Here is a 13,798-nt window from a genome sequence, read left to right on the forward strand (position 1 = left end):
TAACTCAAGATTTTCTAACAGGGTTGACTATACTCGAGGTTATACACACTAGAACGCCTCTGGAAAGGTCAATTTGACATATCGTGGGGAACACGTTGTTTAATTTAAAATCTAGATCGAGTACAATGTAAATACAAGTCCCAAAAAGGTATGCAGCGAGAGAGCTGATAAACCGTATTCGTAGAGCCAGTGCGGCCATCCTGCAGCCAAGCAACGTATATCACATATGTAGTCCTGACATCACGACAAAACCCCCCCCCTCGGACCCAAACATCGAGTCAAGTGACGCCGCACATCATGCATTCTGCAGAACCATGCGAAGGGAGGGGGGGGCTTTCCGTCGCAACGTCGCTTAGAAAGTACGGGACAGCAAGAAACTTCGGGATACAACTTCTAATTATATATCGTTGACAGCGGACATGAATTTTCCTAATTGGATGCTTTCTAATGCGGACCCCAATAAAAAAACATCTCTCTTAACGCCGGTTCCCGGGATATACACCACCCCCTTCGATATTCGATATACCCATCACTATCACTATCAACATCACGACATCTTGTAATTACTCCCAGCCTTCTAGAACCTTGCCGATGCGAGGAGACTGGGTCATGCTATGTACATATTCAAAGTAGTCCCTTGTAAGTTCGAATGGTCTAGCCGTCAGATTCGGTACGTACTTGCCGACGAGCTGTTCCGGGTCGATGCTCTTCTCCTCGAGGTTCTTGAGCAAGAACGAGCGGAAAGATTGTACTCCGGGTCGTAGGTACGAGCTATGAAACGGGACATCGATCCCCCGGAGCGGTACCGTAGCTCGGCCTCGTGTTAGCTCAAGCGGCATAGGCTTAGCTCTCGAGTGCCGGTCTGCCTTTTCGATCACTCTGACCAGGAGATTATGATTGTCCTCTGATTCCAGATGACGCACATCTACATTGTGTGCCTTAATACCATCCATAACATGGCCTAGCACGTCTAGACCACGCAGGTCGCCTGCACACACATATTGCATGTTGCGGATATTGTAGTTGACGATCTCTAGGAATGAGCCCGTGACATCGCCGATTGCTTTGATTACGCGCTTGAGCGCCTGCTCGTTGAACCGTGTACTGGCCCGCGAAGGATCAACTGCGCACATTGAGTAGTTCGAGCGGCCAGCTTCGTCTCTTTCAACGGCAACTTGCATGCACAAGCCGCGGTAGAACACCACTGACACGAGCGTCTCAACCGGCATCACCTTGGCGATGGATGCGAGGGCGCTGTATTCGCCTAGAGAATGCCCGGCGAAAACACTGTGTTTCTGAATGGCGCCTTGAGCTCGAAGGTCCTCAAAGACTGCCATTTGCATCAGTGTAAGTGCTGGTTGTGTGAACTGTGTCGCCGAGAGCAATCCGGTCGGCGAGCGGAAGGTATACGACGTAGTATACTCCGTTATAGTCTTAAACACCTTCTCCTGTTTAGGGCTACCGTCTGCAGCCGGCTCGAGGCTTTGGTAGGTCATGGCCATGTAGTTTTGTCGGATGGCTTTGCCCCGAGCGCCACCGAAGTATACTGTGAGCTCTTTTGGATCGTTGCGAACGATGTGAAGAATAGAGAATCCTGCATGACTAAATTAGTATTTTGTTCCAAGGTGCCTTAGGAGGTAGGTAAGGGGTGAAACGAACCAAAAGTATCAAGGAAATGTTTGTCGGCACGGTCCCAGACGTCTCTGGCTACCGCACTCTTCTCATACAATTCCATTCCCATTCCCTTCTCTTGAGAACCCTGGCCCGTGAATATATATGCAGATGTGGGTTGCTCGATGATGGCTTCACCAACTAATACCTTATCTCTTGTCTCGCCGCTCTTGACTACCTCAATTTGGATAATCATGCGGCCAGACACCATACCAATGTGGTGCAGCTGGACCTCGAGCCGATCTCCAGGGAGCACCATCCCGACAAACTTGACATTATAGTCACGCATCCTGTAAGCATTGTTCTCCGTCGCCCAGGTCTCGACTAAGCTCCTGACCGCACCACTGGTGTACATGCCATGAGTTATCGTGCCTGGTAAATTGACGTATTTGGAGAAGACGCGTGAAACATGAACTGGGTTGAAATCTCCCGACACACGGGCATAATTCTCGTTGGAGACAGGCGCTTCGATCTCTAGAGGAGCTTTACTATAGTTGTTTTGTATCGGGATCGGGTGCTTGAAATAAACAGGCTGGTCCAGCTTAGACCCGTTCCGAGCAAGGTATTCCAGGACCGGGTTCCCGCGCGAAGGCCCATCAGACACGTAATTCACCGTTCCCACGCGGACCAGCTCCTTGGTAGTCGGGACTTCGATCTCGACCGTACCGCTAGTTTCAACAGAGGCAAATGTGACCTTGTCGCTGAATCGGGTCGAGGTGTGTAGCTTGAATACGACGTTATGACCTAACAGAAGATCGTCGGCGTCTCCTTCTAACTTGAGCCACCTCTTTGCTTTTAGCACGGCAACTTCCTTGGGGCCCTTGAGTGCTACTCTGACTTGAGGCTCAGCTTTACGCTGGAACGTCTTCTTGTAGTCAGCGAAGATGCCGCGGTAGAAGAACTGCGACATGACCTCCATCACGGGGTTTCCGCCGTCTCGCGTGATCGTGCCGCAAACCTCAACCATTTGACCGGAGTCTTGGTTGATAATAGCAGTGATCTCAGAAGTTGCGCTTAGAGTGTCGCCCTTTTTAAATGGAGTCGCGCCAGGGACCATGCGGAAACGGTTAGAGAGGTGGACAAGCTTCAGCAGGTCTCCGTCGACGGCATGGAATAGGGGCTCCATGAGAGCCTTCCAGCCGACAATGATAGCGAAGTCCATAGGCGCGAGATGATCTCTCCCCGGCCGTTCAATGTAGGCTTCAGCAGTGTTACCCACTGCGCGTGCGAACTCACGTATCGCTGGGCTAGAGATGGTAGTTTCGCCGCCATCCCAGGGTTTGACATGAGACATCGCTGCATCTAAGCGGATATCAGGTCTATCAGTACCAAACCAAAGCTTGTAGTAAAAGTCTTTAATACGCTCGTCTCGGGAAGCCATTTCCTCATGGATAGGCGCGTATCCCGCTTCAGGATGATAAGTAAATAAAAGCGGGAGTACGACTGGGCTGCCTAGTGCGGTTCGGTGCTCAATGAGATATAACGGAATGACGTTGCCAGACAATGGACCGATTTTCATCGTCGGCAACTGTTTTCCACTGACGTTTTCCTCAACAGTAATAACTGTCTTGTCCGAGTCATCTGGTTGTGCTATATGTATGACCATCCCGCGAGAAGGGGCAAGAAGACGGCGTAGTGGATTAGCTTCAAGGCGATACCCCTGAACGAAGACATCCGTAGTAAATAGAGCGCGACGCCACGTAGTCTGATCGCCTGCAAGTAATTGCATCCACTCATCTCTATCTGGAACGGTTGTTCCCGGAATGAATAGTCTTAACTCATTCCTGGTCTCAGAAATAGCGACTCCCTCGAGGATAAGGCGAGCATCGTGAGCAGTGTCTGCAATCTTGTCTCCGAAGTACTCAACAGTTGGTATCTTCTCCCCACTGCCATTATAAAGGTCTCGTGTGAGGATTCTTATATGACCTTTGTGAATGTGATCGAGAATTTCTTTGATGGGTTCCTCGGTAGTAGTTGAGTGCTTGGCAGCAACAGGTCCGTGGAGGACGCAGACCCTGCCTACATCCTGGTTGACTACTGCGTCGAGGTCCTCGGACTGCCATAATGAGTCCTTTTTGAACCATACTTCAAAGTCTTCATCTAGACATGGGACGAATGGCACCGGCTTTTGGTTGGGGCGCTTGCAAAGACTCAAGAAATGTAAGCAGTCCTGAGAGTTCATAAGCTGCTTAGCCGCCGAGGGGTATATTGTGAGCAGTCTGTTGACGATGGGTAGTGGGTCGACAAGTTCCCTGTACGTCTTTATAAGTTGGCTATTGGCCGCACTCGCGTGTGTAGCAAGGCGCTGCTCGACGTAGCTAATAAAGTCCCCTGTTAACTTGGCAAGAGACTTATCAATCCACCTCTTCTGGTGTTTAATGAACATAAGATCGATCATCCTGGAAATAACCTCGACATAAGTCATCTCCCGGAGGTCAACCGCTTTGCCGGAAGCAGTGAGACCAAACCATGGTTTCTGGAAGTCGGCATTAAGCCGTCGAATAATATACTCGCGAGTATCTTTTTTCTTTAATTCAAGAATGCGCTTCTCCTTAGGTAGGCTAAATATTTTCTGATCCATCTCAGCCCAGAAAATGACGCCGCGCGTGGCGAGCTTGTGGATAGACTCTCCCATCTCGGATCGGACGGTGATGATCCCGCCTCCGCCGACAGGCTTCTGATACGTTTTCTCCCATTCTCGGTCATCAAGGCCATGCGCATCGACGATGGCTTGCTTTGCTCCTTTAGACGTATGTGCCTCCTTGGCCACCATACATCGACTTCCAAGGAGCACCCCGTCAAAAGGCATAAGCGGGAGACCGAATTTCTTAGCCCAGGTGCCGCTTAGATAGGGGTAAGTATCATCCGGGCCACCAAACCCAGAGCCGGCCACAAGCACAATATTAGAACAACGCCGTATTTTGCCGTACATCTCTAAGATCGGTTCGTGAAAGTCTTCACATGAGTGGTGCCCGCCACCACGGCCACCAGTCCACTGCAATATTATCGGAAACCCTGGATTAGCCTGGGCGATCTTAATAACCTGTTGGATGGCTTGGACGGACCCAGGCTTGAATCCAATTTGCCTAATTCCAAGCGTGCAAATGTACTCATTCGCGATATCGAGAGATGGAACGCCGGCGCCAATAGTTAGCCCCTTTATCGGCAACCCTCTCGCACATAAATCGCGTATAAGTGGGATCTGCCAAGCAATGGCTTTAGGACTGGCATAAATGACGTTGAGCATTATGCCGCGGCCGGGAGGAATCTCCTTTGAAATCTTTGTGATTGACTCAGTCAAGCTATTCGCGTCGTAATAGCCACCGCATGCTAGCTCGACTTCATATCCCGCCTTCATCGCAGCGACTACAAAGTCCCAGTGTACTGTTGTAGGGGTCATTCCAGCGATCATGACTGGCGGAAGACCGAGTAGTCTGCTCATCTTGGTATCGACGAACGTCCGGCCAGTAGAAGTCTTGATTAATTTTGGACCATATTGCTTAGCCCAGTTCGTGCCGTATGTAAGATCTGACTTCTTTCGAGCAAATATCTCATGCTTGCAGCCAATCTCGGGGTGTGTCGGGTTAGTGATGTTGGTTGCGAGGATGACACGGGCTCCGGTGCCGTCCTTAATGCGGCTTGTGAGGCCAGCAACACCTGCAGTACGCCCAGGACCAAAGTCCAGTATGTGTGTCGCATCAGGCATTGCGATGGACTCATCCCAATGTACTGGATCTTGACAGATCATCTTAACCAGGGAGGGCACAATGTTGTCTGTCCCCTGTAGTTCATTCCTAATGTCTTTTCCGCTGAAGGTTGAGTATACTGGGATGGCGAGCTCGCTAGGAGATATGATGGTCTCTCTTAGGTCATCTTGAAGCGCTTCTATAGCCGATCGTAGATAGGGACTATGGAATGGGGCCGTTATTGGAAGGAATCTGTTCATGATGTTCAACTTTCTTTGGCTAAATGGTATGCGAGACTCGTCCACATTCTCGCTTGCTTTCACCCGGCGAAGTTGCTTATTGAGCCCGTACAATGCCATCGGCGGGCCAGCAACCACAAAGTTCTTTGTGCCATTCACTAAGGCTATAACGATATGTCGGTCTTCCTGGAGCACCCCATTCACTTTCGCAATGTGCTTTTCGAGGACTTCTCGAGCCATACCCCTAATAGAGAGGGCAGCGGTTGGTTCATCCTCGCCATGTGTTACCGAGTCCTCCAGAGCACTTGGTGGAATGGAGGGGAGTGGGTATGCCTCCTGACTGCGAACGCCAATCCAAAATAGTATCGTGAGCGCCTTTTTGCCCTGTATCTCAAAACTCTGCCAATCTGCGGATGCGGCAATTATGGCTGCGAGGATGACGCCCTGAGAATGACCTGTTGTACCCGAAAGGCGATTTCTCATGCCGCCAGGATGCGTTCCAAGGGACGAAGTTGTGACTATATAATGAAGAATTTGCAGCAAGCCAATGAGAGGAAAGCTCACTGGTGCCGAAACAAGGTAATCGTAGTCCGGCTGGGAGTCGGGTTGTTCCAGCCAGCGCATGATATCCAGGCCGTGTACAAAGGCCTGAGAAGCCCTGATATCGCGTGAGAGGCGCTCAAGGAAACGCGCCGCAGGGACAAGGAACCGTCTTGTGAGTGTTGGGTAGACATCGTAAACATCCCGTAGTTCGTCAAGGTAAGTTTTCGTATTACCCTGGCCGCCGAATACAGCATACACACGAGCGGTGCCTTTTAGAGCTGCACGCATGAGGGCTGACTCTGGCGCACCAGTAGGTCGCCTTACTGCTCCGACGGCGATATAATATGACCGGATTACCATAAGTTTATCAATATCATCCGGAAGCCCAGCGACGAACGCATGAACTTCCTCGCCGTGCAGTAGCTCCCTTTCGAATGACTGGAGGACGAAATTAAGCACCTCCTTGTCAAAGCTAGGATCGATGTGTGTTTCTACTTCCTTGGCGATGAAGCAGAGGAACTCCGAGACGAGCTCAATAATAGATAACGGACTATAACCCTCATTATCCTGTTTGTTTGGGTTGATAAGTGTTTTGAGAAATCTATCTCGCAATTGAATCGCGTTGGCGTACAAGAAGGTGGGTATTATGAAGGTATGTTCGAGGGTATTGTTGATTAGAGTGAGTGGTTGAGATTGAGATCCCGTCTCAGGTTCGGGGGTGAAGATTTCCGGACTTGAGTCCGATCCATCTAAGTCTATCATGACTGTGGTTTGGAATTGGAATTCCTCTTTGTTTGTTGGCGTCGGTTCCTCCAAATGTTAACATATATCGTGTAAACCGCCAAGCCGGGTGGGTGCAGAATATTTCAGAGGTCGATAGATGTGAACTAAAGCAAATAAATGTAAGTTCGCATTAACTCGTTCAATATAGGAATTATATTTTGGATTGTATAAGAAAGGTATTCATGAGAGACGTGTAAGTATACGAATGATCAAGCTTGCTTGAGAGAAGTTTATACCATTCGTATATCAAGCAAAAGGCGAGGGCTTAGAAATGGCTATGTGCTTCATCTAATTCTGCCAAGATACAATAAAAATGGCCTAAAGGCTAGGCCTGTTAATAACTGGAATGCGGGATTATGGGAGGGTAGTAGAGCACTGGAGCCCTATGATTTGGGAGTTTATCGCCAGTGTAACCGGAATAAGGGAATGCAGGATTTGGGGATTCAGGGAATTGGGGATGCTGGGACATTAGGCCTAGAGTGAATAGAACTTCAAGTTGAATACCTTGAATAGCAGCATAACTACCTGCTATTACGAAGAAGCATGCTGTTTTATTGTAAAAATTTCAATTACATATTTTCTCTGTCGTGTTTCTCATCGTTGCGCAAAATCGAGTAATACCTATCCTCCTTCGCACATGAGAATTACGCTCGAGTTGGACATTATAGAGTGCTGTCGATAAGCTCAATAGTGAAGTTCGTCAAGATGACACACCAACAACATGAGCGAGAGCTTGCTCATGTGCTCCTCACGGAGTTATTAGCGTAAGTTTCTCTTAACCAAATCGACTTATATATATGTATGACGGATTTTGACACAAGAGATAACAGATATCAATTTGCGATGCCTGTCCGGTGGTCAGAAACTCAAAGCATACTCTTTGACAAAGTCAATGTTGAGAAACTAGTCGAGTTTGGTCCATCACCTACACTATTAAATATGGCAAAGAAAACTCTAGGCCAATTCAATCTCGAGTCGGACGCTGTCAATGGGATTAAGCGGTCTCTTCTCTCGACCAGCTCCAACTACGACGATCTTCGTTACGATATACCTCCACCCCCAGAGCCGGAGAGGGTAGAGAAGCCGATATCACAGAGTAATCCGGAATCAACTCCGGGGGCGAAGATACCTACTCCCGAGGCACCTCCTGCGAGCACATATATCCCTACAAAAGCAGATAGCCCAATCCCCGATGTCCCAATTACTGCGTTAGAGTCAGTTACGGCACTTATCGCAAGCAGTTTGAAAAAGTCATCTTCAGAAATTAAGCTTGATGAAAGCGTTAAAGCCATTTCTGGGGGTAGGTCAATTGTACAGAACGAGATAATAGGGGATATGTTAGAAGAATTTGGGCCGTTAGCGGATGACGTCGAGAACATACCCCTTAAGGAACTTGCTGCAACAATTCAAGGCACTTACGACGGAAAGTTGAAGAAGTGTTTACGCACCCGGGTTGAGAAGATGGTTGGATCGAAAATGCCTGGCTCATTCGACTTGATCTCTGCCAGATCCTACCTAAACGACAAATGGGGCCTCGCCCCCGGAAGACAAGATTCAGTTCTCTTACTAGCGCTTGGGCAACAACCAGCAGCTAGATTAAAGAAGAACGAAGATGCTGAGGCATTCTTCAACACCATCTCTCAGGGGCATCTAGACAGTGCAGGCCTATCTAGACAAGGGAGCACGGCTGCAGCCAGCCCGCAACAGACTATGCTTGATTCCAAAGTAGTACAACAGCTGCGCGATGAGCACTCACAATTAAAGAAGAAGATTGCCGCCCTTCTTTCCGATGACGACGAATCTGCGACATCATCCGGAGCTATCGATGATTCCGCAGAAACACAGGATAAAATCGATATGTACGAAAAAGAACTAGGCGAAGACTTCTGCAACGGTATCAAGCCGATCTTCAAAGCCAATCATCAGCGATCATATGACTCTGTCTGGAATTGGGGCCACGTCGACCTACTCGACGAGTACTACAAGCTCTTAGAGGGCAGTGAGAACCAGGATGGTCTTGAATCGGCTATAGCAGGCCTTAGAAGTAGGGCTGGCAGCAGACTCGAGAGGGCCGGGCAGTACTTGCTTAGCAAGGTATCCTCCAAAGACAGCGGGATCGAAAGAATCGAAACGATGCTTAACAAGCTCAATCCTAAAGATACGAAGCCTATAAAATCCAAGCCGCAAGAAATCTACCAAGGCGTTCCGCTCTCAACTCCAAAGCAGCAATCAGAACCCGAAGCCAAAGGAACAAAGTCCCCTCATATACTTCGGAGGAAAGGGGCTTCGTGGACTCCGGACCAACAACTAACGACCCTCATGAGCACAGACGACCAAATAGCGACGAAATTGTTTGCCGGAAAAGACGTCCTGCTGACAGGCGCGGGTCCAAATTCGATCGGCATAGTCCTTCTCCAATCGCTTCTCCAGGGAGGAGCCAGGGTCTTAGTCACAACCACCAGGACCATGTCCGAGGCGGGCCCCATTTATCAGAAGATATTCGCGAGCTACGGGGCAAACGGATCCAAGCTCGTTGTTCTTCCATGTAACCAGGGAAGTAAGCAGGATATAGAGAATCTGGTCGCCCACATCTATGACCCGGTCAACGGTCTTGGATGGGATCTCGATTTCATTATCCCGTTTGCGGCACTGCCTGAAAAAGGCCGTGAGATCGATAATATCGATTCGAAGTCGGAGCTTGCGCATAGAGCTATGCTGACAAATGTATTGAGGATCATGGGTGCTGTTAAGCTCGCAAAGGAGTCGAAAGGCTCTCGTACAAGACCAGCGCAGGTCTTGTTACCCCTTTCCCCCAACCACGGCACGTTCGGGAATGATGGTCTATACTCCGAATCCAAGATCGGACTAATGACATTGTTGAACAAGTGGTCCTCTGAGAGCTGGAGCGATTATCTATGTCTTTGTGGCGTTATTATTGGTTGGACTCGAGGCACAGGCCTAATGGCAGCTAACGACGCAATTGCAGAGGAGATTGCTAAACGCGGTGTGACCACCTTCTCGACGGAAGAGATGGGAAGACTTATAATAGGACTCATGTCGGACCCCGTGGTATCGATCTGCCAGACTGAATGTCTCTTGGCGGACCTGAGCGGAGGCATGGGTAGCGATCCCGAGCTAGCAGCATTCATTGCTGGAATAAGGAATTCGATGCGCCAAAACGAGGAGATCAAGCGGGCCCTAGCTGAAGAAGAAGCCCTCGACGAGATCGCTACTCGAGGCAAACCCACCGCGACGTCGCAATCGAATTCGACGCTACCTAAACCACCTCTGGTTGATCTTGACCTAGGGTTTCCAACACTGCCTGACTACCCGACCAAGTTGAAGCACCTGAACTCCAAGCTAGATAATATGGTCGATCTAGATTCAGTCGTAGTTGTGGTCGGCTTCGCCGAGATTGGACCCTGGGGAAACTCTCGGACAAGATGGGAGATGGAGCTCAAAGGAGAGCTGTCAATCCAAGGCTGTACTGAACTGGCCTGGATGACGGGATTTATCAAGCATAATCCCAAGCCAGCTCCTCCAACAGACGGCGCAGCACCCGCATGGCTCGATGTAGCTACCGGTACACCTGTGCACGACTACGAGATAAAGGCGAAGTACGAGAAGCAGATTCTAGAGCATACAGGACTTCGCCTTATCGAGCCGAGTGCCCTGGACCACCCTAACCGGGATAGCAAACAGTTTCTCCAGGAGGTGATTGTCCAGCACGACCTAGAGCCCTTCACCGCGTCATTCGACACGGCCATGGAGTTTGTCCGAGAACAGGGCGACAAGGTCGATATTAAGCAGATATCCAAGAGCGATCAGTTCTCCGTGCGTCTCAGGAAAGGCGCTACCCTGATGATCCCCAAGGCAAGAATCTTCGACAGGATCGTCGGTGGTCAACTCCCAACTGGCTGGGACCCGACAGTATACGGGCTCCCACAGGATCTCCGCGAGAGCGTGGATCGATGCACACAGATGGCACTTGTCTGCGCTGCCGAGACCTTCCTCTCGGCAGGAATTACCGACGTATATGAATTATATAAAACGATTCACATCTCGGAACTCGCCAGTTGCGTGGGATCAGGTATGGGCGGCGGCCAATCTCTACAGAAGCTCTACCGCCAAGGGTATCTTGACCGGCCAGTACAAAGCGATATCTTAGCCGAAGTATTCATCAACACGACAGGTGCATGGCTGAACATGCTCCTCATGTCGTCGGCGGGTCCGACAAGAACGCCTGTCGGTGCCTGCGCGACAGCACTCGAGTCTCTCAACCAAGGATACGATCTTATTACAAGCGGCGCTGCGAAGGTATGTCTAGTAGGGGGTTTCGACGATATGACTCAGGATACGTCGGCAGAATTTGCCAATATGAAAGCAACAAACAACAGTATGGCTGACATTGAGCGCGGCCGCGCGCCACATGAGACGTCTCGCCCGTGTGCCTCGTCCCGGAAAGGATTTGTCGAATCAGAGGGGTGTGGCATGCAGTTACTTACCAACGCCAAAGTAGCCCTAGAGTTAGGCTTGCCCATCCGATCTATTGTTGCGCATGTTCAAACGGCCAGCGATGGCGTCGGTCGCTCAGTTCCTGCCCCTGGAAAAGGCATCATGGTAAACGTCCGTGAAAGCCCTAGCCTCGGTCCATCTCCACTTCTAGACATCAACTATAGGAGACGGCTACTCGAGCACTCCCTAAAGTCAATCCGCGAGCGTCAAGAGCTTTTCGGCCCTCTGGCGGGATCTAGTAGCCCGGTTGACGAACTCGACCTAGCTGCTCGGCGCGAGGAGAAGGAGGCTCGACGCAGATTTGGCAACGCCTTCTGGACGCACGACACGCGTATTTCGCCCTTGCGCGGTGCCCTAGCCGTCTGGAACCTAACTGCCGACGACATCGGCGTCGTATCTCTCCACGGTACCTCAACGGATCTTAACGAGAAGAACGAAGTAGAAGTACTCCACCGACAACTCAGTCATCTTGGCCGCACTCCCGGCAACGCAGCCCTAGCCGTGTGTCAGAAATATCTAACCGGACATCCCAAAGGTGCCGCAGCAGCCTGGATGCTCAACGGGTGTTGCCAGATTCTCGACACGGGGGCTGTTCCAGGCAATAAGAACGCAGACAACATCGACGTCGCGCTTGAGCCCTGGGAGAACCTCGTGTTTCCCAATCGAACTATCAAAGTTGACGAGGTAAACGCGTTCAGCGTGACGAGCTTCGGCTTTGGCCAGAAAGGGGCCCAAGCGCTCGGAGTACACCCTAAATATGTCTTGGCGACAATTGGTGAGGGACGGTATGACGAGTACTGTCGCGTCCGTCAGCAACGATACTTTAAGGCAAAGCAGCACTTCCAGAATACATTATATGGAGGCAGCATGGTGGTGCTAAAAGATGAAGCGCCCTATCCCAAAGCTCGACTGTTAGAAACTTTGGTGGATGCATCTGCAAGATTTGGAGGGGAAGAGTAGTATGCTGTAACGAATGACTTGCACTGCTCTTTGGGATTCTATAGTTAGGCGTTAGGTCATAATTCCTGGAGTAGGGATCGGTTTGAAGACTTAGATACATATTAATGGGAGAGATATAGCTTCAAGTATCTTATGTTCCGACCTATTTTTAAGGCTTATATATACCTCTGATACACCATTAATGCATCAGTGCGCGTATAGTGCCAATTAAACTCCTTTTCTTCCTTGCAATATTCGCAGTCCTTTTTCTGCTCACCTTTCTTATGCCCTAGGTATCCGCGCCTACAAAGAACACACCAGTGGTCGTGGAAGTACTTGCCAGCACCGAGCAAGTCTTTACAGCGGTCCAAGATGGTCATCTCGGCTACCTCTTTATCTGTTACGAAGCTTAGCTACCTAGGGTATCAATTCTTGGAAGTAAGGGGACCGTCAAGTAATTATAACAGGTAGATACCTTCAAGCTTTCTAGCAGCTTCTATCATCATCTTGCGCGCCTGGTCATAGAACTCGGCTATAGGAGAGTCTTTATTACGAAGCTTATTTATTAATGCTTCATCTATCGCACTAACGGCAGCCCAATCCCTCAACCGAGGGTCAGCACCGTGATCCAACAGCCACCTCACTAGATCAAGGCTTTCGTAATGGTCCAGCGTAGTCATAGTGCGCCAGTCGCGATTTTGGGGGTTCTCAATCGCTTCTTGCAAAGGCCGGCTTGAATGAGGAAGCAGTTGGTTAACGTCTAAGCCGGCGGCGATAGCTTCCTCTGTCCAAGTTATTCGTAGCGCGACGGGCGCAAGCGATTGGCAAATACTTTGGATTCTAATTTCGGGTCTGCTCCCAGGACGGTTTGGGTTATCTCTGGCCCAATATTCTATATCTTCTTGAGTTATAGGCCTTTATGACACCGCGACATGGGCCATGTCTTCGATTTGAGACCTGGAAAAGCATTAAAATGAACGTTAAACACTAGGATGTAGAATAACATATAACTAGCAGGGATTTGAAACTTATGTAGACAGAAGACTAGAAGACTCAAAATATTTAGATTAATGATGTTATCCTAGATATGTCTTGAATCTTGATAAGATTTGGGTTGACGGGGGGTTTGTGGACAAGGCCAAGTAGCATCATGGAATGTTGTGGCTTGAACTTGAGGCTTAGCTAAGCAACCCCGAAGTATTGGATGATTCCCATTTATATTGAAGATCAAGTTGTTAATTACCTAGCTTTGATGATTGATAAACTCTTGATCTTAATAACTTGTATCGCCTAGAATCATGTGCAAATATGAGTATAACCTTCATTATCTCAGTTATATTACCATGGTCTAAATACCTCAGAATCCATTACATTATTAGAAGCTTCTTACTCTAATCCCAACCAAATCTTTTTTTAAAAGGG

The 13,798-nt window shown here is 49.4% G+C and overlaps 3 protein-coding genes across 3 annotated transcripts; 1 reads left to right on the top strand and 2 right to left on the bottom strand.

The window, feature by feature from the left end:
• Positions 1 to 381: 381 nt before the first annotated feature.
• Positions 382 to 7,274, bottom strand: F4817DRAFT_300492 (fatty acid synthase beta subunit). The gene is made up of 2 exons (XM_049299786.1): positions 1,660 to 7,274; positions 382 to 1,594 (listed from the first exon to the last, which is right to left on the bottom strand). Exons 1-2 carry the CDS (start codon positions 6,899 to 6,901, stop codon positions 564 to 566), a joined length of 6,273 nt encoding a protein of 2,090 aa, XP_049161692.1. The 5' UTR covers positions 6,902 to 7,274; the 3' UTR covers positions 382 to 563.
• Positions 7,275 to 7,627: 353 nt separating this feature from the next.
• F4817DRAFT_313259 (putative 3-oxoacyl-synthase) lies at positions 7,628 to 12,397 on the top strand (the record flags this gene model as incomplete). Its single annotated transcript, XM_049300222.1, has 2 exons — positions 7,628 to 7,686; positions 7,753 to 12,397. The coding sequence occupies 2 exons, from the start codon at positions 7,628 to 7,630 to the stop codon at positions 12,395 to 12,397; spliced, it is 4,704 nt and encodes a 1,567-aa protein (XP_049161693.1).
• On the bottom strand, positions 12,391 to 13,478 carry F4817DRAFT_300530 (uncharacterized protein). The gene is made up of 3 exons (XM_049299787.1): positions 12,852 to 13,478; positions 12,496 to 12,773; positions 12,391 to 12,435 (listed from the first exon to the last, which is right to left on the bottom strand). Exons 1-2 carry the CDS (start codon positions 13,054 to 13,056, stop codon positions 12,553 to 12,555), a joined length of 426 nt encoding a protein of 141 aa, XP_049161694.1. The 5' UTR covers positions 13,057 to 13,478; the 3' UTR covers positions 12,391 to 12,435; positions 12,496 to 12,552.
• Positions 13,479 to 13,798: the final 320 nt, after the last annotated feature.

Source organism: Daldinia loculata (assembly GCF_022478755.1).
Source record: "Daldinia loculata strain CBS 113971 unplaced genomic scaffold F4817scaffold_9, whole genome shotgun sequence".
Taxonomy (NCBI): Eukaryota; Fungi; Ascomycota; class Sordariomycetes; order Xylariales; family Hypoxylaceae; genus Daldinia; species Daldinia loculata.